General features: G+C 47.6%; 1 protein-coding gene across 4 annotated transcripts in view; it reads left to right on the forward strand.

Moving 5' to 3' along the window:
• The window catches only part of Lpgat1 (lysophosphatidylglycerol acyltransferase 1), a 111,600-nt gene extending 97,597 nt beyond the window's left edge, over positions 1–14,003 (forward strand). For 2 of the 4 annotated variants that reach the window (XM_021658478.2, XM_021658480.2), the window contains exons 7-8: positions 2,972–3,078; positions 5,336–11,295. In XM_021658478.2, the coding sequence (XP_021514153.1) occupies positions 2,972–3,078; positions 5,336–5,487 (259 nt within the window). In that variant the 3' untranslated portion in view covers positions 5,488–11,295. Of the gene's footprint in view, positions 1–2,971; positions 3,079–5,335; positions 11,296–13,803 lie in introns of those variants that run through there. The other 2 variants (XM_021658481.2, XM_060364933.1) reach the window with 2 other exon arrangements.
• The last annotated feature ends 9,329 nt before the right edge of the window (positions 14,004–23,332 follow it).

Below are 23,332 nucleotides of genomic sequence, written 5' to 3' on the forward strand. Positions count from 1 at the left end.
TGTTACCATGGGATGAAAATACTAAGTTACTCTGTTGCTCTGATAAATAAAACATTCTGGCCAAAAGCATTTTGGGAGGAAAGGGTGTTTTCCACCTTTCACTTTCAGGTCATGTTCCATCATGGATGGAGGGCAGGGCAGGAACCTGACGCAGAACTGCTTGCTATTCCGTACAGCATTACCTCAACCAGGATCTGAACCCATAGCCATGGAAGCTGCTTGCTAGCTGATCCCTGGATCAATACTCAGCTGGCTTTCTTAGATATGCCAGGCCCACCTGCCTTAGGGATGACACTGCCCTCCCTGGGCAACCTTCTCCCCATGGCATCATCAGTCATCAGTCAAGACAGTCCTTTACAGACATGCCCACAGGCCAGTCTGAGCTAGGCAGTTCCTGGTTGACTTTCCTTCTTCCCAGGTGACACTCTGTTGTGTCAGGCTGACAATAAAAAATGAAACTGTACATATACCTTAAAAGTCAGGCCAAATATTTATATTTCTAAGTAATGAAAAGCCCAACAGAGTTGTCTTCTAGTAATCAGGAAAATGGCTCACATAACTGACATCCATCCATCATATCATAGCACAAGTTCTGTGATGTGGTAAACCTACTGGCTCAGGCTTCCTATGTCAGTGCTACCCTCCTCCATGAAACCTCCTTGGTCTCATCCTTCCCGGCGGGTGGCCCAGAATTCCAAGAGCTCACACTTTCCTGAAGCCATAATAAATAATTCCCATTACCATCTCCTAGGTCCTGGCTTGAGCTCACCACACCTGAAAGAGTAATGTCTGAAAACAGACTTGCTAGGGCTACTTTTTAAACTCTTCTTTATGTTTCTTACTGCCTCTTTCTCCCAGTTCCAACCTTATCCCTTCCAACACCCCAATACCCAGTAGAAAGGAAAGGTTAGTGGAGAGAGGGGGCGCAGTTCTTTCTCAGCTGCTTCCTGCTGGTTAGGGTCATAGGGTTCCTTGGGACAAGTCCAATCTTCATTTCAGGAGCTCTCCAACTTCTTCTCATCCAGCTGTATCAGCAGCAACCAGGAGCAGCGGGGGGAAGCACCAGCATTCTTCTTCCTTGGAGCCCCTCTTTACACTCACTGTGTAGCCCAGGCTGCCCTAGGAGCTGGAGTTTATTTCCTCTCTAGAGTCCTCAGAATTAAACTATCTGCATCTGGCAAAGAGCCCCTCTCAGAGCCCATACGAGGCAAATAGTTTGCTGCTGTGGACCATCTGAATCAGTCCCACGTTCCACGCATGGGACCATAACAAAAACATGTTTACGTATCATAAATCAAAATGTCCACAGCCAGACTCATGTAGCTTCATAACGGGAGGATGCTAGGACTGTAATTGGATGAGTAGTAGCATATTTGCAACATTTGCTTTGAGTGGCTTTTTTTTTTTTTAAGCTAGAAATCCTTTTCTATTATACTAAATTTTGAGGCTGAACAAGGTAGAAATAGTATATTTTAGAAGTCAGTTTTTAGAGGTGAAAAGGTGATGTAAATATTTGGATGCTACTGTGTGGGAGAAGTGACCTTTTTAAAAAGTACTGCTATTGCTGCAGAAGCATATCAAAGAAATACTACGTTATTGAAAGCCTCAGACGTGTATAGCAGCTTTCACTTAAAAGTAAAACCCAATTCTTTAGTTTTAATTTTTTGTATTAAGGCATTTACAAAGACAAAGTTAATGGACATTTTAAGGGCATTTAAATTAGATGGAAGAAAAAGAAACATGACTGAATTACCTGTGCCCAGAACTGTGCTGGCTAAGAATTACAGAACTTTATTCGGCTTGGAATCTGCCACGTTCACACAGATCTGCGGCTCCCCCGCTGCTGCTTCTCCGTTAGGGATTCCTCCCCGTGCTGCAGCTAGTCATGTCTTCCTGGGTGTGTATAGGCTTGCCGCTCTGCATTTGTTCGCTGTGTTCAGCTAAAGGAAAGAGGCGTTCCCACGTTCTTGGAGGAGAGCACCTGCTTGTGCTCACTTCCTAGCACCATCTGCTGATTACTTTTACACTCTGTCCAGAACTTACCACTGAACCATGCTGCCATCGTAAAAATAAATATCAAAGCCAGAGGGAAGTTCGCGGCTGCATGCTAGACTTTAAGCCCACTTTTCTCTGAAGTGTTCTGTGCTCACTTCTCTGGCCTTTTACCTTTATTTCTTGGTGCCGCCGTGGCTGCAGTGCAGAGAACACAATCAGGATCATCTGTGTTACTCTGAATGTTTTTAATTAGCGTTAAAATGAAAGCACGAGATTGCCAAACACTCCAAAGATTCAGGGTGGGTCTCCAAGAGCTGATACAGGCTCATTGGGAAGCACCGCTGACCACAGAGTATGGCTGTGCAGGCTACACTCAGCTGGGCCTCACTGTGTAGCCCAGGCTGCCCTGGGATTGCAGGCGTCAGTCGCCAAAATCTGCCGTGAGCCTTTTGGTGTCTATTTTCTACTTTAACAGTCTCTGTTTGGGGCTGAGGCTGTAACTCAGGAGTAGGAGTGATGATTGCCACAAAAACAGGAGGAGCCTGCAGAGATGGCTCATCAGCTAAGAACACTTGTTTTTGCAGAGGACCCAGGTTTGATACCCAGCATTCATATGGCAGCTTACAGCTGTTTCCAGAACACCCAATGCCATCCTTTGATCTCTCTAGGCACACACATAGTACGCAGACCTAGTTTTATCAAAACTCTCATACACATAAAATAAATCTTTTAAAAAACAAAACAAACCTTCCCTGTTCACAAAGCCAGTATTCTAATATACTTAGTGAAAAGCCATCAGTTTGGGCAATTGTGTCTGGTTTTCATTTTCTTATAAAGCAATCTTGCCAAGGAACATTCTTTGCCTAGCATTTAAGTCACTTTGTGTGTATGATTCATTAATAAAGCTAAGTTAGGTTCTGAGTGGTTTTGACTTCTGAATTAAAGCAGATCTTTTTATCTTTCTGACTCTTACTAGGATTTTCCCAATCGGAGACGTGCCCTTGGAGACAGAGGACCTCACCAGCTGGCTCTACCAGCGTTTTATTGAAAAGGAGGACCTCCTGTCCCATTTTTATAAGACAGGTACACAGCACCTCCCTTACATACGCTTCTGAAGTCATCAGAGATTCTGAGCACATGCTTTAGAGGAGATAAACATTTTTCAATTATTTACCTTTATTTTTAAAAGATTTGGTTTTATTATTTTTAATTATGTGTGGGTGGGTGTGTCTGTGCGTAGTTGTGCACACATGAGTTAAGGTCTCAGAGGAGGCCAGAGGCTTCGGAATCTGTGGAGCTAGAGTTAGAGATGGTTGTGAGCCACCTAATGTGGGTGCTGGGAACAGAGCTCGGGTCCTCTGAGGAACAGCAGATGCTCTTTAGCCTCTGAACTACCTTTCTCGCCCTCTTTCAGTTATTTAGGCTAGACATCAAAGTCATTCTGTACTTAAGAACTTCAACTTAGAATTTATGGAAAGAAGATTCAGGTTCTTCCTTCATCAGCCCTGTACAAAATGGAGTGATGAGCATGTCACACAGTGATGTGGCTCAAGCACACCGGCAGACAACTGCAGACCAATGTGTAGCTGTTGGAAGGGGATGGAATAACAAATGACTGTCATGTTCTGACATTGTACTTGGTTGCTTAATGCATATCGTCATCATTTGAGGTCATTTTAAACTGCATTTTTACATGCTTTTTCCTCCCTGTCATGGAGAGATTTATTCTGTTGCATGGTTTTAGTTCAGTTACGTGGCCCCATTGCTTTGGGCCTGTGTCAAAGCAGAAAGGGGTGTCAGCAGATGTCCTCTCAACAGGAAGCAGAAGAGTCAGGATTACTTCTGTTTACAAGAAAGGGTCTAGTTGCTATTTTCAGTAATTGAAAAATTATTTTCAATAATTGTCAAATAACTAACAAAGTTAGTTAGTTCTCCTTGGGAAGGAAAGGAAATCTATCCTTAGTTCCTTTAGAGTCTCAGTATTGTATGTACTCTGTAAGAACTACAGGTCCTGGTACTACAGGTCTGAGAGATTGAGGCAGGGGTATTCCAAGTTCTAAGCCTTCCTTGTTAACTGAGACCTTGTCTATTAAGAATTACAACTCAGGCTGGAAGTGTGGCTCAGTGGTAGAGTGCTTGCCTCATCCATTAAGGCTCTGCATTGAGTCCCGAGCACCAAAATACAAAGCAACAATGTAAGGAGAAAAACATGAGCAGGAAGAAGAAAGGACGATGGAAAGAAGAAAACTAACAACCAACATGCTTTAACACATTGCTTTTATAGGCCTTTTTTTTTTTTTTTTTTTTTTTTTTTCAGTGCCTAAACAATGATCAGGAAATAGGAAGTCTTTTTTTTTTTTTTCCTTTTTTTGGTCTTTGAGACAGGGTTTCTCTGTGTAGCCTTGTCTGACCTAGAACTCGCTCTGTAGACCAGGCTGGCCTCAAACTCACAGAGATCCTCTGCCTCTGCCTCCCCAGTGTTGGGATTAAAGGTGAGGGCCACCACTGCCTGAAGTCTTAACTTCCCACCCTCAGTGCCTTCTGATATTTGGCTTGAATTGCAGCAGCAGTGGTGAGCCTCTTGACAAAGGCCCCCTGCATACCAGACCTTGAGACTGGAGAATTCAGTTTGGCCTGGGAATTGCTTGTGAACAGCAAATCCCCTTATGAGCCAGCTTACCCTGGGGATTATCAGCCAGGACAAAGATGAGTGCTGAAAGTGGCAGGATGATCTTGGGAAACTGCACCAAAGCCGTGTAGGTTTTCTTTCCAGAAGAAAAAAAAGACATGTTTACTCTGTATCCTCTCTCTTATTGTGAAGATAAATTTTGCGAAGCTTGCTGTATTTTGAGAATGTCAGTTGCATAACCACTTTGCAGCAAAAAAGAAAAACTGCTATTTGAGAAATTATTTGATGTCAGTTTCATAGCCCCTGTGTCTGACCACTGTGGAAGTCTAGCTATCCAGAGGGAAGCAAGGCAACCACAATGTCTGTTCTCACAGATCTGACTCCAGTGGAGATGGACAATAAGCACACCTACAGAAAGAAAGCAGACAGGACCGTTGACAACTGGAAGACAGAGAACAAAGCCTAGAGAGCGCTGGGCCTTGCTGCAGATCAGGGGTATAGGCTCGGGACAGAGTCATTCGCCCAGTGGGTACAAGAGTGTTTGGCAAAGGTTGGCTTGCTGGTCAGGCTTGGCAGCTTAACAGTTGTGTGTTAGAGGGGAGCTCTGCAAAGTAGGGCAGTTTGCAGACTCACCTAACTGGGTGGACTGACTCAGCTTTACTTCCGACCTGTACTGCGGGAGCACATCACTGTTTCTGTCTTGTCTTCTAGGAGCCTTTCCTCCTACCCAGGGCCAGAAGGAAGCTGTTTCCAGGGAGATGAACCTCAGCAACATGTGGATATTCCTCATTCAGTCCTTTGCATTTTTGTCAGGCTACCTGTGGTACAGCATCATTCAGTATTTTTACAGTTGTCTGTTTTAGGAACTGACTTGGACTTGCTACATAGGAGTTCAGACTTCATACATGTGCATTATTTTACATGTACAAATCAAAATATAAAAATCAAAATATATAAAAGGCAAAGGAAATTCAATGGATGGATTGATGTCTATCCCCCTTTGGGATATTTTAAAACTCTACTGCAATGAGGATTAGTAATACAATGATGTGCTAATATATTTTAAGAACTTTTCATGTTTTAAAGAGATACACTTTACCATACATTTAATGCAGGCATCACATTGGGAGAAGAGGAAATCATAAAATCATCCTAGAAGACTCGGAAAGAAACTGTCGCCACTGGATGCACTTGGTCATGCCCCTGTGACTAGCTTGTGAGCTTTAGTTAAGGTTCAGAAGCTATGCGCCTCTTTCCTAGGGCAGAGCTCTACAACATTACTGTGTCCATTCTTCATGCTGAGGTACTGGTAGCCTGGAGAGCCGGTGGGCACGTTCCTAAGGAGTGGCCTCCTTATCTAGTAACCCTGGCTAAGGTGAAGCATTGTCGGTCTCTGTGGGGAGCGGTGTCCACTGTATACCTGACATCCCGTGAAAGGCTAGCTCAGCCAGCCCAGCACCATGTTTACATGTGCTAGTGCTTTCCCTTCTGTCAGGAGAGGGGGGCACCCACTTTCTCTTTTTGTATAGAGGCATATCATAGAGTGATAATTGTATTTTACCAAATGCACTTTTATCAGATGCAAATGTAGAAAGGATAATAGCATAGCCTGAAACAAAGGGAAGCCTCATCCGTGAGCAGGCTCCCAGGAGGCTTTCCTGTCTGCGTGCTTGCCCGTGATGCACTCTAGCACCACCTTCATTGGTCACCTTCCTGACCCCATTTCCCAATTGGTAGCTGGATCTCCTCCCCCCAATTTTGACATTGCAGCACCACTAGGGGCGGTTTAAGCAAATTAATGTAAAACATTCACATGACCAGTTTCAGGGAAATAGGAAATAAGAGGTAGAACCAGACCTTGGCTTGCAATATTGACAAGGCTCCTGTGTCCCCAAGAATCTGTGCAGACATCAGTGTGTTCTGTTACTGTGTCAAGCAGCTGCTCCTCTCAGGGTGGCAGGACCAGGAGGCAGCAGCTCAGAAACACTTCGCATTCTCTCCAGTTGTTTTCAAAGAGGGCAAAGTCAAGCAGATTTCTGTTCATTCTAGAAAACTTTTATAAAACTTGTCATTCTGTTCTGTGATTTACCTCATAGGAGAACCAATGCTGGCAAAAAGTGCAGGCACTGCATCAGTGTTGAGACGGGTTTGGCTGGGGGTGGTAAACTCCTGAGCTTGAAGAATAGTAAGTCAGCAGTAGTTTTCTGTGGTATGAACATTGTAGAGCCCCTATTGTTACTAGCAACAACTAACAGTTCTGAGAAATAGGCTGTAAAACAACAACAACAAAAAAAAGACTAATGTTTTCTGCTTTCAAATAAACCAAAACAAGAAAGGAAAAGACATGAATTCTCCCCAGCTGTGCAGGAAGGTTGACCAACACCAAATAAAAGCCCATAGCAGCTTCACCTGTAGCAAACTAGAGCGTGTAGGAGAGAATGACACGCTACAAGATACCTCAGTGCCACCACAGCACTGCTGCCAGGCTGCAGAAGACATTTGGTTTGTTCTCAGTTGTTAGAAAACATAACTGTTTTGAAACCTAAGCATTTTACTCTGGTTTACACTGACCGTGAATCGGCGAAACCAGTCTCAATGTAGAAATGAGAGAAGCTGTTCAGGGCCTCTTTTTGAGGCCCAGGAAAGACTATTACATTTAAGGAAGAATTGGATTGAGACATTAGTTGGTGGTCTGGGGGAGAAGTTGCTCACTCTCAAGTACAGATAGCGTGCAGTCCGAGCCAGCAGGCCATTTTCTCACTGCCCAGCAAGCCACAGACGACACTGGGCAGTCCTGTACAGAAATGTGACTCTGGCCCACTTTACCACTGCTGTGCTCCAAAGGAACGTGACCTTTAAGTATACTATACATGTTAAGTTCACTCTCCTAAGATGTGTTTCTTCAACTGCAGTTCCATTTCCACAGTCTCTAGAGTGACAATGACTATAGATTTGTGAGCCAACTTTTAGTAATAGAGATGAGCTGTAAATAGATGTGTGTTTGATCTGTCCTACACCTCTTCAGTTCTTTCAACACGTCTTGTGTGTGAAAAACATGTTTGGGAGATTTGATAGTGCTTCCTTGTCAGTCACTGGAGCCCACCTGCTTGTACTGGGAAATGTGAAGAGAAAATAGGTGCTCTTTATGGCGATCTGGGGAATCCACAGTATGCCACTCTATAGAGCTCAGTACAACTCCGTTTGTATTTGGTGTGTAAAGTGGATGAGAGGTTAATGTGTTGAGTCGGGGAGGTCAGCAAAGCCATGTCAGTTTATCCTGGTGTCCTTGGCATTTGCCCTCAGCTAGATTGCCTAGTTTCCCACCACAGGCTGGGTGACTCACTGCTAGAGTCTTTGGCACAAGTGGGACCATGCAGCAGCTCACCTCACCCTTGGTCTCAGAAGTGGCTGATGATAGGACAGAGACACCTGTAAGCAGAGGAGTGAAACTTGATGGATAAACAAGTTAGGTGAGAATTTTATAGGAAGTTTGAAAATATAGGTGTGGGTTCAGATCTGTCATGATGTTAGTTTTGATATTACAACTCCTAATCTCCTACAGCAAAAAGAAACCTAGGGAATGCTAACAAACTAGTCAATTACAGGGTAGTTAATCCAGTGTTAAGTCATAGGAAGCCAAAAGTTAAATTTTTTGTAGGAATTTCTGATTTTTACTCTCATCAAACTATTTTTTTTTCCTTCTAGGGATGCTTACTACTTTAAAAGTTGAGTTTAGTTTTTTCCACTGACTGATTTTTGTCTGTATTTATGACTGTATTAATGAGTAGTGAAATAACAGGAAGGCAAGACAACCAGTAGGAAGAGAAAGCACCGAAGCTGGCATAGCCTGTGGGCTGGAAAAGGCAGTCTTAAGTCACCGCTGTGGCCCTCGGCTGTAATGCTGCTGTCTGGATCAGCACTGAGAGGCCATGTGGCTCCTCCTCGTTCATTTGTCTTAGTGATGTGTCTTGACAATCGGTACCTAAAGACTCGACCAACTAGTTATTCCTGGGTATAAGCTCAGAAAATAGTCTTTGATCATAGTCTTTTGTTTATGTTTAAAAACAAATATTTTGTTTGCACTACTGAATAGGAAGGTTTAACTGATCTTTTTTTGTGGTTTTTCATCTTCTTCTCTGAAGTCACTACATACTAGTGAACACAGGATTTCTCCCAAAGTCATCATTACAAGAAGTGTATTCAGCCAGGATGGTGATAATGGTGTCTTGTATGGGGTTTTGCCCTACAAGTGCTCTGAGCCTTCTGTCTATCAGCAGGCCGGAGAGAGTTCTTGGCCACAGGTGTGCCAGTGCATGTGACAAGGGGCACAGACTAATGTGTTTGGGACCAAAGCCATCTAAGTTGGAAATGTGTGGATCACAAGAGAGCCTGGCATGCTGTGGAGCAGTCACTGGTGTGTGCTCTCTGGTGGTCACTTCGCATCAGCCCTGGGTGACTGCAAGGTACTGAGAATATACTACAGGTTCCAAACTGTCGGGACAATGTCATAGTCACATGAAAGACACAATCTGGGGTTTCCTGCAGAATCTCCACCTGAGGGGTTTTACATTTAATATTTTTTTAAAACAGTGTAAAGAGCAAAAAAAAAAAAAAAGTATGTGTATTCTAGTTGCAAAGTATGCAGACACTTTGAATGACTTTATTTTTATTGTGTAAAACTGTTGACACAACTGTTGTGCACAAATTCTTTACATGTAAGGAGTCTATGCATTTTACAGTAACATATCTTATGATTGGGTAATAAGACAGTTACACATCCAACTGCCATTATTTTTATTAAGTGCTTTCACTTTCTTTACAGTTATTACAAAGTTATATTTATTTTCTACAGATTGGTGTTTGTTTTCATGATGCTGTAATGTTTACTTCAGCTAGTTGAGCTTTCTTTGTGATCTGCATGTCACAGTGTGTGTTTTAAGAATGACTCTAAAGGCCGTGGCAACTGTAACTCACTTTTGTAAAGGGCTGGTCATATGTGGATCTGGTGTCTGGATACATCGGGGAAGAGCTTACCAGATCATCTTTTCAGAAATTTAGATGTTGTGAACACCAAACAAAGCATTTTCTCAGCAAAAATTAATAGCTGGTTCTATTTTTTTTTTTTAATGTAGAGAAAATAAAGTAATTTTTTTTCAAAAATAATGCTTTTAATTCTTAGTGGGGCGGGCGTCTGTGCTGTCTCAGCTCCCCAGCACTGAGTGCTGCTGCCTGTGCCTGGAGCTCATGCTCAGTGGCCGGTGAGAAAACTACCAGGTTCCTTCTTGGACTTACAAGGTTTGCACCTTCTGGTCCTCTGAGTGGGTGTGCACTGGCGAATGGTTAGCCGTCCTCTCTCTCGGAAAAAATTATGTACGTACACGTATACACGTGTGCAATAAATTTTGTTGCTAACAGATTCTTAGTGCAGTTAGCAAATAATAAAATATAAATAGAATATAGTTGTCATTGGTGAACCCTCAGAGCCAACTTGTGACAATATCAACCATGATTTGATTGATGGCATTATGTCCTGCTACACTAACCATCTCCAGATAAACTCCTTCAGTCTAATCTAGTATATGACTTATATTAAATTCTTACCCTTGTACAGAATGTCTTTTTAGTTTTAGAATTAATTAGAAGTTTAGATAATTTATTTTTAATTATATTAAACCCTAAATTTAGGGACTGAAGAGATGCCTAACCGGCTAAGAGCACTGAATACTCTTCCTGAGGAACTGAGTTCAATTCTAAGCACCCACATAGCAGCTCACAACTGTCTGTAATTCTAAGATCTGACACAAATATATACATGTAGGCAAAACACCAGTGTACATAAAAATGTTATTAAAAAAAAAAACTAAATGATCAGCTCTTAGAGACAAGTTAGAGCTACCTTCATCACACCACTGTCCTGGTCTTTTTGTTTTTAATATGTTTTAATTACTAGGGTTGAATAAAATTCACAGAATTTATTTACTCACTAATCCAAGAAAAATCCTATCATTGGCCCTTGCAGGTTTTAAAGCGTGTGAAAAGCACTGACATCAGTGTGAGCAAGGGAGCTTCCGGTTCTGGAGAGCCTGAGAAAGCAGGCTTCTCAAGGAAAACAGGGCTGGCACGCTGCGTTCTCAAAGCTGAGTAAATGTGGTACGCCTGTCACTAGGATGGCTGTTTTTTTACATTAAAAACATTGATAGTTTAGTCACTTGTTTGTGGAATGTTTGACCCCATTGAAAATGTTTAATGTATTAAAATATCTTGCACAATCCTACCAAATAAGTTAAAGGGTTACAGTTGCGTCTACCTCTTCTTTTCCTGGCTGGATTTAAGATGCTGGTTGGCTGAGGCTGAAGTTTTATTTTCCTTCTGAAGTACTGTATGTGGAAGACAACAGACTGGGGACCGAGGCCTGAAAGCAGATTTGAGGCTCTTTGAGATCTGTTACTGACCAGCCCTATTGCCTGTGAACTGGGGGAAAGCCATTGTTTTTAATGCCCACTTAATATGAAAATGTTTGTTAAAAAAAAAAATGTTTCTTGCTGGTGAAAAATGTATTTTTAAAAGGCAAAACCAAATCCTCTTTTGGTCTGAGAAGTCAGCTGTATGAGCAGGTGTGACCGTATCATAATATGCTGATGTCATAGAAATCAATAAATTTTTACCTCTCAGGGGTTGGGTGACCTTGTTCTTGACTCTTAGAAGCTTGAAACACAGACTAGATGTGCCTGCAGTTCAGGATGCACAGAGAAACGCAGGTGCAGCATGGGGTGCGGAGGGCTGACTGACCAGAGCCCAGTGCACCCTTTTCATGGTCAGAGAAAGACAGTACAGTGGGTACAACTGAGCCAGGGTACAAGGAAGAGACTGAAACACTTGTTCTCTCTGGGGAATGAAGGTGCAGGACTCCATCGCATGCACTGGAGACTCACTGTGGAGGCAGGGACAGGTGTTCTTTGTCCATGTGTGTGTGCATGTTGTGTGTGTCTGCATGTTGTCTTCATGACCGGTGGCCCTTGAGGGCAGCAGGAGGCCATCTGGTCCTCAGGGACTGGAGTTACAAACAGTTGTAAGCTGCCATGTAGGTACTGGGAATTGAACCTGGGTCCGCTGGAAGAGAAGGCAGTACTTTTTGGTTTTCAACACAGGGTTTCTTTGTGTAGCCCTGGCTGTCCTGAAACTCACTCTGTAGACCAGGCTGGTCTTGAACTTGGAGATCCGCCCTCCCAAGTGCTACTCAAGAAGCCAGTACTCATATCATAGCTACTGAAGCCACCTCTCCAGCCCTGCTGCTGTTCCTAAGAAAAGTGACTTTGGGTAAAAAAAAAAAAAAAAAAGTCTTAACTGCAGTTTTTTATCAGTTGATAATGTTTTCAGGACCAGATGGTGGTCAGTTGAGGGTAAAGAAGACAGGAACCCAGAAAGGGAGTAGAACTAGAGTGCTTAGAAAAGGAGCCCCAGTTATTTGGGGTAATATAGGGAAGGCACAGACTTTGCAATGAAAATAGGTACTAGAAAGTCCGCTTCCATACTGCCTCTGTCCTGAAGGCTGCCATTCAGGTCTGCTCACCTGCCCGTTCAGCTGACTCTCCCCTGAACAGGAGAAAGGCCTACATAAGTCAGCAGGACAGTGCACAGTGCTGATGACTGGAGCCCTTCCAATAACCAAGGCAGCCACAATCCACAATCAAGCTTTTTGTCTACCGTGGTGGGTACTTACTCCATTAAGGACAAGGGACCAGTGTTTGGATTTGTCTTGGATACCTTAAACGCTGATGCGGTACAGTGGCAACTCAGGGCTTCCAAAAACACTATAGTAGCCAACAAGACCTTGTAGGATACAGCCAGGAGCAGCATCGCTTTCACCAGTGTACTCTCTGGTTAGTTAGTGTAAGGTCAGTGTGGGAAGGTTGGCCCTCCCATGCTAAACCTGTGCCAGAAGGAGCCAGAAAATCAGCTCTACAGTACATCCCTCTGCTATTTGAGTATGGAACTTTAGTTAGGTCTGTAAGAGTTACCGTACTTGGCAAATTTCCAGCAATATCAGTTGGAAATGTTTTGAGTTCCCAAGTACTTAAATGGTGGGTAAATCTGTTGTCACTCGTTCATGTAAGTCACGTTAATCAACACCTAACTAAAAAGGTTTTGGCTCATGCCTGGTATGCACATGGTCCTGGGTCTAATCCTCAGGCCTGCAGAAATAAAAAGATCGCTTTGCCAAACATCATGGGGCATACTGTAATTCCTACACTCAGTGGCAGAAGCAGCAGGATAGATAGTGCAGGCTTGTTTGGACTGCGTGGTGGCCAACCTAGGCTACAGAGTAAGAGTGAGCAGTCTGTGTGTACGTTGTGACACTGATCAGCACATGGCCCATTGGCTTTTGGGATTTCAGAGCTAGCGGGAACTTTGACATTTCCTTTTCTGGGGTGGTCGGTTTCCTTGTGCAGTTTGGCCCAATCGCCAGTAGAGTCAGACAGCTGCTTAGAGAGTGGAGGACTTAACTGGCTTTCAGTCCCTAGATCAGCAGGCGGCTTCTGTGAGTGTCTCTGTTTTCAGTGAACAGTTGGCAGAGCTGGGGAGATGGCTCAGCACTTAAGAGCACACACTGGTTTTGCAGAAGACCCAAGTTTGAGTCCCAGCACTCTTGTTGAGTGGCCCACAACCACCTGTATCAGGGCAACAGGATCCTATACCCTCTTCTGACCTCAGTAGTAGCTACCCTCACACAGACACACACACACACACAAGTTTAAATAGTCTGTTTTATAAAGAATGCCAAGAATGAAGTATACATGGTTGTGTTTGTTTTACATTTTCAGTTTTTTGAGGCAGGATTTCTCTGTGTAGCTCTGGCTGTCCTAGAAGTAGCACTGTAGACCAGGCTGCCCTCAAACTCACAGAGATCTGCCTGCCTCTGCCTCCCGAGTGCTGGGATTAAAGCAGTGGTAGATTTTTAAGTTCTGCACTTTCATTCTTCTCGATTTGGAAGTAAATGTAATAGTCCTAAGCCCTGAAGGATGGTTTCTTAGAATGTCCCCCTGAGCTCTGGCAGAGACACCATTAACCACTAAAAACCTTGAGGTCTGTGGTTGTTATCTTTTCTCATGTGATGGTGGGATGGGAGAGGGAAAGAGACTTCAATGCCATAATACTTTCTGTTCTTTTCTGAATTGTAGGTCTGAGATTGGCAGAGGGCCCACAGATGAGAACCAGGATCTGGGACTCTGCCCAGGAGTTGAACCCCAACTCTGCCCACTGAGAATGTTTTGTTGTTGTTGTTGTTTGTTTGTTTGTTTGTTTTTCATTTACTCCTTGTATGTCAAATGGGAAACTGTCAAGGAATGATCTTTGGTATTAAATGAGTGATTCTCAGTGTTAAAAGAGATACTGTACATGAGTCATGGAGGGTGGGTGTGCTCCGTATTGAAGGCTGAAGAATGTTTTTCTGCCCGAGTCCAGCTCAACAGAGGAAGTCTTTCTGTCTTAGATGTATCTTCACTCCAGTTGTCACATCTTGTGCACAAAGACTGTCATTGCCATAGAGGCTGTTGAGAGCCACTGTACCATCCATAGCTTCGGGGTCTTTGAGTCTGGCAAACCTAGAGTGTGGCTGTGCTGCTGACCCCTCACACGCTGTATCTTATGCTCCCAGACAGCAGGTGAGGTCACAGAAGCCGTTAGGAAGGCGAGGAGATTAGAGCAGAAAGACATTTCATGCTCTAATAGAGACCTATCTTTGCTTCTCAGATGTGATGTCACCATGGTGTGGACCTTGAACTAATGGTCAGAAGGGAGAAAAGCATTGTTGGTGTTTGGGAGCCTTCCCCAGCTGAGGTCCTCTCTGTGGGTTCTTGTGACGGTGAGCCTGGCACTGAAAAGCCCTAAACTTTAGGGAGGTTAGTGTAGTCCTGAAGAGCTTTCTCCTGGCTGGTTCCACCGGTCCCTGAGGCTGCCTGGAAATGAGATGCTTTCTGCCATTGAGTGCTCTGCTGGGTGCTCAATTCCAAAGATCTGGGGAACCGCAGGGTGTAGGCGGGGCTGGGTGGGGACTTGGTGATACTTTCTGGGGTAACAGTGTGGACTACAAAAGGAGCTGGAGGGAAGACGGGGGCCTGAAGAGCTGCCATTTCTTACTGCTCTCAAAAGTTGGTGTAGAGTACCATGTTTGGCTGAGCCTGCCTCCTCCAGAGTGGTTCTGGGGTAAACAGCACATGGTTCTTGAAGTTTCTGTGCCTGTTCCTTGCCTGGCACCTTTCACAGCCATTTCAGCCCTCTTCCCGCCTGTGACAGATGATGCCGCCTGGCTGTTTGAGACAGTTGTCAGTGCCTGTGTTTGGTTTGCAGTTTCTTGGTGTCTTTCCTGGGGCAGTTGAGAGAGGCTCTGGGGCCCACCTTGGTTCTTCCTTCATTAGATGTCTACACACATGAAAAATCCGCTTTGGCCGGGTATGGTGCACACCCGCCTTTAATCTCAGGACTCTGGAGGCAGAGGCAGGTGGATCTGTGTGAGTTTTGAGGCCAGGGCCTACAAAGCAAGTTCCCGGACAGCCAGGGCAACATAGCCTTGAAGCTCTGCCTTGAAAAACAAAAGAAAAGAAAAAATCGCTTTGGCTGCTGCCGGCTTAGGACTGTCATCCAAAGTGGAGTACACAGGAGAGAGAGACGCCCACTGCCCACGGCTTGGTGGTGAGACGGCATGAACAAGGGAAGCTAAGCGAAGACCAGTTGCGGAGAGCAGCCCGGGCTGCTACAAGAAGGCCGCTCTGGCAGGTGCGATGGCTTCCTCAGAGAATACCCACCATGCCGTGTAGAGGAGGGAGCACAGGGAGGTCACTTGAGCCTTGGAGGGACTTGGGGAGCCTCAGAACTCCTCACAAGAGTGGAGTCCACGAGGACAGGCACTCTCTTTGTCACTGGAAGAGCTCACACAGAGGCTGGGCTGGTCGGTGCCAGGCTGAGCCTGGCTGGCAGGGTGAGCATGGCTGGGAGACTCCAGCCGGAGGGTGGGAAGAGCTGGTCCTGTTCCTGCCCCTCCTCCAGCCCTGTGTACCCTCCTGACATCACCACATCACGGGGAGCCTGATCAAAGCCTCTACTGTCCGGCTTTTCTGCTGCTCGGGAAGGAGGAGCAGTGAGCTCAGCCTAACCCCAGCACAGCCCTGCCACTCCCTTCTCTTAGCGGCCTTTCCCAGCTTAACTTGCCAGTAGCAACCGTCATCAGTGTGACCCAGCGCAGAGTAAAATTGCCAAGCTCCTTCTTCAAAGCATGAAGAATTATGACAATGTTCAGAACAGAAAAATGGGGAGGCCACACTCTCAAAATGTCAGCCTTCGGGGCACCAGCACTGACACGTAAAGGGGACCCGGCGACCATCCCTAGCCCAGAAGCTGTTTGCAGTTTGCCGCCTGCTAGCAAAGGGAAAGCCAGTCTTCTTCAGTGGCATGCCATTGGGTATATCAGCCACACTCCAGGGCAGTGCCAAGAAACCAAAAAAAAAAAAAAAAAAAAAAAACCCAAAAAAACTCTGTGGGTTTTTTTCTTGGAGGGGGAGGGTGACTTTTTGTTTTGGCTTTTTTCTTTTCTGTTATTGGATTTTTGATTATTTGAGAATGAGAACATGAAGTTGGGTAGTAGGGAGATAGAAAGGATCTGGGAAAAGTTGAAGGTGGGGGAAGCATAATCAAAACATATTGTATAAAAATTTAATTGAGGGGAGAAGGCTCAGCAGTTAAGCGCACGGACTACTCTTCCAGAGGAGGAAATGAAGGGGAGAAGCCAGGTCTCTGGGGCAGGAGTGAGGTCCCTGACACGGGAACCTGAGCTCCCAGCAGGCGCGAGGAGGGTGGGGATCAGCCGAGGGGCACAGTGCTTGCTCTCCAGTGCACCCTCGTGCCCTGCACAAGGCGCCCCGGCCAGCGGAGAGGGGTGGCGTGCACGGCCAGCCAACTTCTTACTGCCCTCCGGTGGTGCAAAAGCCCCCGGCACAGCAGAAGCCTCGAGGTCCACAGCACCCATGTCTGAGGTGGGAAGCTGCCCTTGGGTGTGCCTTAGGACCACACCTGTTGTCACACTGGGAACTGAGCGAGGGAGTGTGGTGGCAGCAAGACACATGTGCCAGGGCCTCTGGGCAGCGGGTGTGTAGCCTCCCAACAATGTGGGCAGATACAGCAAGACCTGTGGCTCCTCTCTCCCCTCCCCTGCATGACGAGGACCCACATAGAAGCAGAGCTATGGAGCAGGATGTGGGCCAGTGAGCTGTTTACTGGGGATGTGTGCTGAGAAGACCCAGAAAAGGGGGCAGGCTGTGTCACCATTACAGCTGCTGTGGACAGCTCAGATAACATGGCTGCCACCCAGGGGTCTCCATGGGGCTCGTTTCCCCTGCCAATTAAAGAATCAAAGGCAAGAAAAGCCTCATACACCGCAAGTAGCAGCAACAGATGACCACTGGTAAAGAAGCTTGCACACCACCCAGACACACAGCAAAGCACACATGCATATACATGCAGCAAAGCACACACACACACACATACACACACACACAAAGCAAAGCACATATGCACAGAACATGCACATCCACACAGGGCAAAGGACACACACAGAGCAAAGCGCACACGCAGACTCTCCCCAGAGCAGAACGAGGATAAGACCCTCGTTAAGGACTGCAGGTGTTTGGAGTGGCTTGGGATGGTCCCCTTTTCCTAATTTGGGGTCAGTCAGCCTAAGCAGAGGAAGCGAAGCTGATGCACCTACAGCCCCGTGTAAGCGTGTTGAGGACTAGCCTGAACATACTTAGCCAGCCTGGTTCCATCAGCTGGAATGGGGCCTGCTGGTGGGAGAAAAAGCCTTCCAGGCCTTTGTCTCAGGTCAGGAAGAAAAGCAAAAGCCAGAAATTTGCCTTTTTTTTTTTTTTTTTCCCTTGGATGTCCTGGAACTCGCACCACCACTGGCCAGCACCATCTTTTTTCCTATCTGCCTCCAGGAATCTGTGTAACCGGGTTGATGGGCTGGGGGAGGGCCACCTTCAGCGGCTTCCTAGAGGAGGAGAGGAATTGCCGGGAAGGATCCAGAGCCTGCAGGTTAGCAGAAGATGGCCTCATCGCTGGCAGCAGAGTCCCCTCAGGCTCCTCCAGTGGCTGGCCTGAGGCTGCCTGCCTGCCCACACAGCAAGTGCCAGGCTCTTTTCTCCTTTAGCTACATTTCCTAGAAAACACTTCCTACAGCCTGGTTGCCTCTGGCACTGATCTGAGGAATGGCTGGCAGCTTGTGGCCGGAGCTGAGCAGCCAGCAGAGAGAGGAGCAGGCCTGCAAGCATCCTTACCTGTGAGGGAGGGGCCAGGACTAAGGAAGCAGGAACTCTAAGATGAGGCCCTGAGACTGCAGCTTCCACCTCTGCGGGCAGGGCGAGTCTGCCAGGCTTACCTCTTAGTGAAGCGGTGCCTGCGGGACGGGCACCACAGCTAAGTGAGCATGCGTGTGCGTGCACACACACACAAACACACACACACACACAAGCTTTGCTGCCTTTGCTCTCCTGGCACACCCACACTTCGTTTCTTGGAACTTGTCAGATTGGCAAATTGTCTGGAATCTGAACTGCTGGAACAGGCGAGTCAGAGTGGTGGGGACACATGATTTCAAGTCACAGCCAGAAACTCTTCTCTTCCCGCCCCCCCCCCCCCCCAGTCTAGGAGCTCTGGGTCCAGGGCAGAGGCTGGGATTTTCTGAACTTGTGACTTATCTGGCAGAAGGGGTTATTCTGGCTGCTGGGTCCCCAGGGAAATAAGCTTGTGCATACACGAGGTGGGTCTGGCGGTCACGGGCAACAGGACATCCCCAGTAGGAAGATAAGCGTTCTCGCTGGGCGTGGCGCCGGCTACCCAGCCACTGGGCCTGGTGGAGGCTGGATCAGTGAAATGTTCCTCAGGCTATCCCAGAGTCAGAATGCTTATCCAGGTGCCGCGGGAGGGAGGGACCCCAGAGTCTGTGGGCCAGAGTGCGTGGAGACAGGAGTGCCTGTGGGCGATTAGGGAGGTGCTGCCCCTGAAAGCAGCAGTGCTGAGTGGGACCAGTCACTGCAGGGGCAGGTTCTGAGCTGTGCAGGAGTCCCACGCCCCCAGCTCTCTTCCAGGAATCTGATAGGAACCCGGCTCCTCAGACCAGCCTGCCACCTCCAAGACCAGCTCTCAGCCTCTCATTCCCGCTTCCAGGCACCTGGTCCCTGTCCCGGCTGGGTTACTTCTCTGAAAGAGTTTTGCTGTTGAGGAGACCAGAGCTGAGGCTGCTCCAGGAGAGGTAGACTTTCAGGGCTTGCTGTGACCTTCTTAGACAGAAGGTGGAGGACGAGGCAGGAGCAAGTACGGTAACACTCCAGGTAGCCGTGCCCAGGATGGTCAGAGTACTGACTGCAAACACTTGACCTTTGACCCAAGCTCAATCACTAACAGCTCTGCTTGCTTTGAAAGGGCAGAAGAGCACGGAGCACTCTGGAGGCGCCAACGGACACACACACACACACACACACACACACACACACACAACACACGGAGGCTACAGCAGTGTGTTCAGTGAGGACCTCACTGCACGTGCACAGAGGAGGGGCACTGCCGGCTGGGCTCTCCCGCTGGGCTTTTGTGCCTAAAATGCCTCCCCAGAAATCCCATGTGGAGGGGTGGAGCCTTGAATTCCTAAGTTGGAGAACGTAATCAGGACCAGTAGATCCCAGCGGCTTGCACAAGCGAGATTGCTATGCTTATAATGATAACCCCCGACCGACTCTGGGTGTTCTCCTGTCTCTATCTTACCTAAAATATTCAGCTCCTGGGTCTACTGTAACCAGTTGATCCCACAGCACTGCTCCAAGCAACAGAACTGTGCTAACACAAACTGGGGGCCAGGGTCCTAACTCCTGGTGTTAGCAAGGCCGGCTCCGCCTCTGCCTGCTTCTGCCTCATGGAGGCCTGGGAATGTCACTCCTTCTCGGCTAGGTGCCCAGGACTGCCAGCAGCCACACACCTGCAACACTGAGGGCATTTTAGAAAATGTCCACACAGAGCAAGAGAGGAGGGTGAGGAGTCCAGTGCTGGGTGGGTCTGAGGCAGCATCCCCATGTCAGCCAGACTTGCAGCTCTCTGGGTTAACCTGCTCCGAGCTGAGTGACCCTCACGAGAGGTCTAGGGCTGGGAATGTGACTTTTTTATTTACTTGGCAGAGTGCTTGCTTGATGCCTGAAGCCCTGGATTTCATTTCCCGTGCCACATAAACCAGCCATGGTGACACAAGCCCACAAGCCCAGCCCTTGGGAGGTGGAGGCAGAAGGACCAGAGGGCCAAAGTTGTCTTCAGCTAAATAATGAGTTCAAGGCCAGCCTGGGCTCTACTGAGAAACTATCTCAAAAAACAAAAGTTTGTCCTGGTTAGTTCTCTTTAACTGTCAGCTTGACACAACCTAGAGTTATCTAGGAAGAGACTGTCAACCAAGGAATTTCCTCTCAGAATGGCGTGTGGCATGTCTGGGTGCAGGGGCCTTCTTGATTTGTCCTGACTGTTGACTGAGGTGGAAGGGCCGAGTCTGCTGTGGGCGGCACCATTCCCCGGGGCAGCGGGTCCCAGCCTGTCAGGAAGCCGGCTGAGCCAGCCCAACTGCCGGCCAGCAGACCTCCACCGATCCTGCTGTGTCCCTTCAGAGTTTCCCTGGTGACCGGCAGTGCTGTGTGGATTAGCAAGCACCTGTCTTCAGGTTCCTCTCTTTAGTTCAGACTCGACTTCCCTCGGGAAAGGACTGTAGCCCCGATGTGTAGCCCAAACAAACCTTTTCTTCCCCGGAGTTGCTGGGTCAGGATCTTTTACCCCAGCAACAGAAATGAAACTAGAAGCATATCCTTTTGCCCCAAACCCCAGCTGCTTTTTTTCCTAAATCCTATTTTCCTCTGAACAGCCCCGTGCCTCCATAAAGCCTGCACTCACTGGTGCTTCCTCCTAGCCCAGTGTGATGACCCCTGTTGCATCCTTTAGCACCTGCCAGAATTCATCAGTCTGTCCCCTATGACCCAGAGGTGAGCTCCTGCCGCCGGGTCCCTCGCTGGACAGCAGCCCTCAGCACAGGTTGGTGTGCACCAGTGTTAATGAGCGAGGGGCCTGCCCTTTGCCTCTGCGGGGGGCCTGTGTGTCACCAGTGGAGGCTGCGGACGGCAGGGGGGCAGGAAGCAAGCTCTGCACCTGGTGCCTCTCCGGTGGCTTTTCCCGGGGGAGGGGGGGCAGTGTGACTGGAGGGGCAAGGACGGACTTCAGAAGCCAAAGCCCAAGGTGCTGTGAGAAAACAGCCTGGAGAGAGAAGGGGTTAAAAGGGCAGGAGAAGCACAACAGGCCCTCCCACGGGTGGCCCTGGTGCAGACACCGTGGGGAGGGGCACCCGGCTGCACTCTTCCTGCACCCCTGGAGCTAGTGGGCAGCCTCTTGAGCCCCAGCTCCCAGACCTCGGGTTTCTCGAGCTGGCCTATCCTCCCCGTCTGCCCAGCAGCACTCACGGCTGGCCCCTGTGGCCGCCCGGGGCCCGCACCTCCAGTTAGGCCCAGTCTCCCAGGGTGCTGGCTGAAGTCCGAGGTAACCCCTGCTCTGAGCACTCTTGGTAACCGAGCCAGGAGGTTAGGTTACCTCAGGATAAGGTTCCCTGCCTTTGTTTAGGGCCACCTGATGCTGCAGAGCGAGAAGCTCGGGCATGAATTATTGAGGAAACCTCAGGTTCTCGCCGATTTCCTAGTGATTCCGATATGTCCGGAAACCAGAGAGGACTTGACCCTTGGCTGCGGCAGCTGGGATTGAGCAGGACGCAGAGCTGGCCAGGGATTGAGACCTACAGTCTAGCGCCTCGTCACAGCCCCATGTGGGAAGCTCTGTCTGGCTAGGAGTTCCCAAAAGATGTGCAGAGAGGAAGGAATGGCCCATGGCTAGAAATCCAGCTGGCCTGGCGTTTGTCCCCTCGCCCAGGCGGGCTGGCAGGGACCCACCTCTCCAGTGCTGGGGTGCAAGTGAGAACCACAGCTCGCTCTCATCCCTTTCAGCTTTTGCATGATGTGCCGAATCTTTCCCAGCTGAGTGAAGGTGCCTTCTCTTCTGCACTTTCCCTCCTCACCGCCTGTCTCAGCACCATGGGTTCAGAGGTGGCGACGAAGAAGACGAGCCTTCTGTCCTCATGGCGTGCACACTTGTGTTGAGAAAGGTCTCGCTCTGCCCAGCAGCTCACAGCAGAGACCCAGGACCCGGGAGAGCCTTCTTGCAGGTCACACTTGTGGCTTGGAAACTAGGCCTGTTCCTTAGGCCACCCCGTTTGTGGAAATTTGTCACAGTGGCTGCAAGAGATGAATGTGACAATGTAACGTGTGTGTTTACAAAGGTTCAAGTGTAACTCAGCACAGGTGGTGGGCAAATTGGGAGGCGCAGCTGGACACGCTTTCTTCCACAGCTTTTGACGTGTACAAAACAAACTCAAAGTGGGTCACAACCTAAACATAATCACAGTAGCGGCTCATGCCCGTAACTCCGACACTTACGAGGCAGAGACAGGAGAACCATGAGTTCAGGGCCAGCCTGGGCTACATAGCTAACTATGTCTCACACAGTAAACAATCAAATACCAAAGAAGAAAAAACACTGAGCGCAAAGCCAAAGCCGTGGCTGGGCACGGCTGGGCGCACCTGTAACCCAGGCACTGAGGAGGCTACGGCAGGAGGATTACAGAGAGTTTAAGGCCAGCCTGGGCTACAGAGTGAACAGCATGCCAGCCATGACTCAAGCAAATAAACCAGCAAGAAGCAAACCGAAATACTAAGTCTAAAAACAAAGCCATGGAGAACCTCACAGAACCATGCACGAGCCAAAGCACGAGCCACGCAATTTAAATCTAATAACCTGATCACTTAAAATTTCTCTTTTTTTTTTATGAGTCACTGCTGAGAGAATGAAAATACAATTCACAGATAAAGACGTGGGTAGCAAATGAAGAGGTTATATTTTGATTATATTTCAAAAAAAACTCTCAGGCTCAATAATAAACAATTAACTCTTTTTTAAAGATTTATTATTCATACAACACCCTGCTGCACAGCAGACCTCACTATAGACGGTTGTGAGCCACCATGTGGTGGCTGGGAACTGAACTCAGGACCTTCGGAAGAACAGTGAGTGTTCTTAACCTCCGAGCCATCTCTCCAGCCCAACAATTAACTCTTTAAAATCAGCAAAAGGTTTTATCTTAAAATTTGATTATTATTTGTATATTTACGTACTTACTTACTTAAGACAGAGACTAACCTTGTAGCCCAAGCTCACAGAGATCTGCCTGCCTCCACCTCCCAAGTGGTGAAATTTAAGGAGGAACCATCTTGCCGAGCTATACTTTCAATATGGATAGGTGTGTACACATGAGCGCAGTGACCAAGGAGGCCAGAAAAGGCTGTCAGGCATGCTGTGCAAGAGCATCAGGAACTTTTAACAGCTGAGCCATCGCATTAGCCCCAGGCGAAAAGATTTTAGTAAGATTTTGTCTACATGGAGTAAGACAAGCACAGAATGATGTGGAGAATCTCAAACCGTCAGGGAAATGCAAAGCAAAACCACAGGGTGCTAAGACACCGGCCATGTCGAGGCTGTGAGGGCACAGAGCACCCTGAAGGCCAGAAATTCCAACTTCATTCCCCACTGCTCCCG

The sequence above is a fragment of the Meriones unguiculatus genome, chromosome 11, assembly GCF_030254825.1.
Source record: "Meriones unguiculatus strain TT.TT164.6M chromosome 11, Bangor_MerUng_6.1, whole genome shotgun sequence".
In the NCBI taxonomy this organism is placed as follows: Eukaryota; Metazoa; Chordata; class Mammalia; order Rodentia; family Muridae; genus Meriones; species Meriones unguiculatus.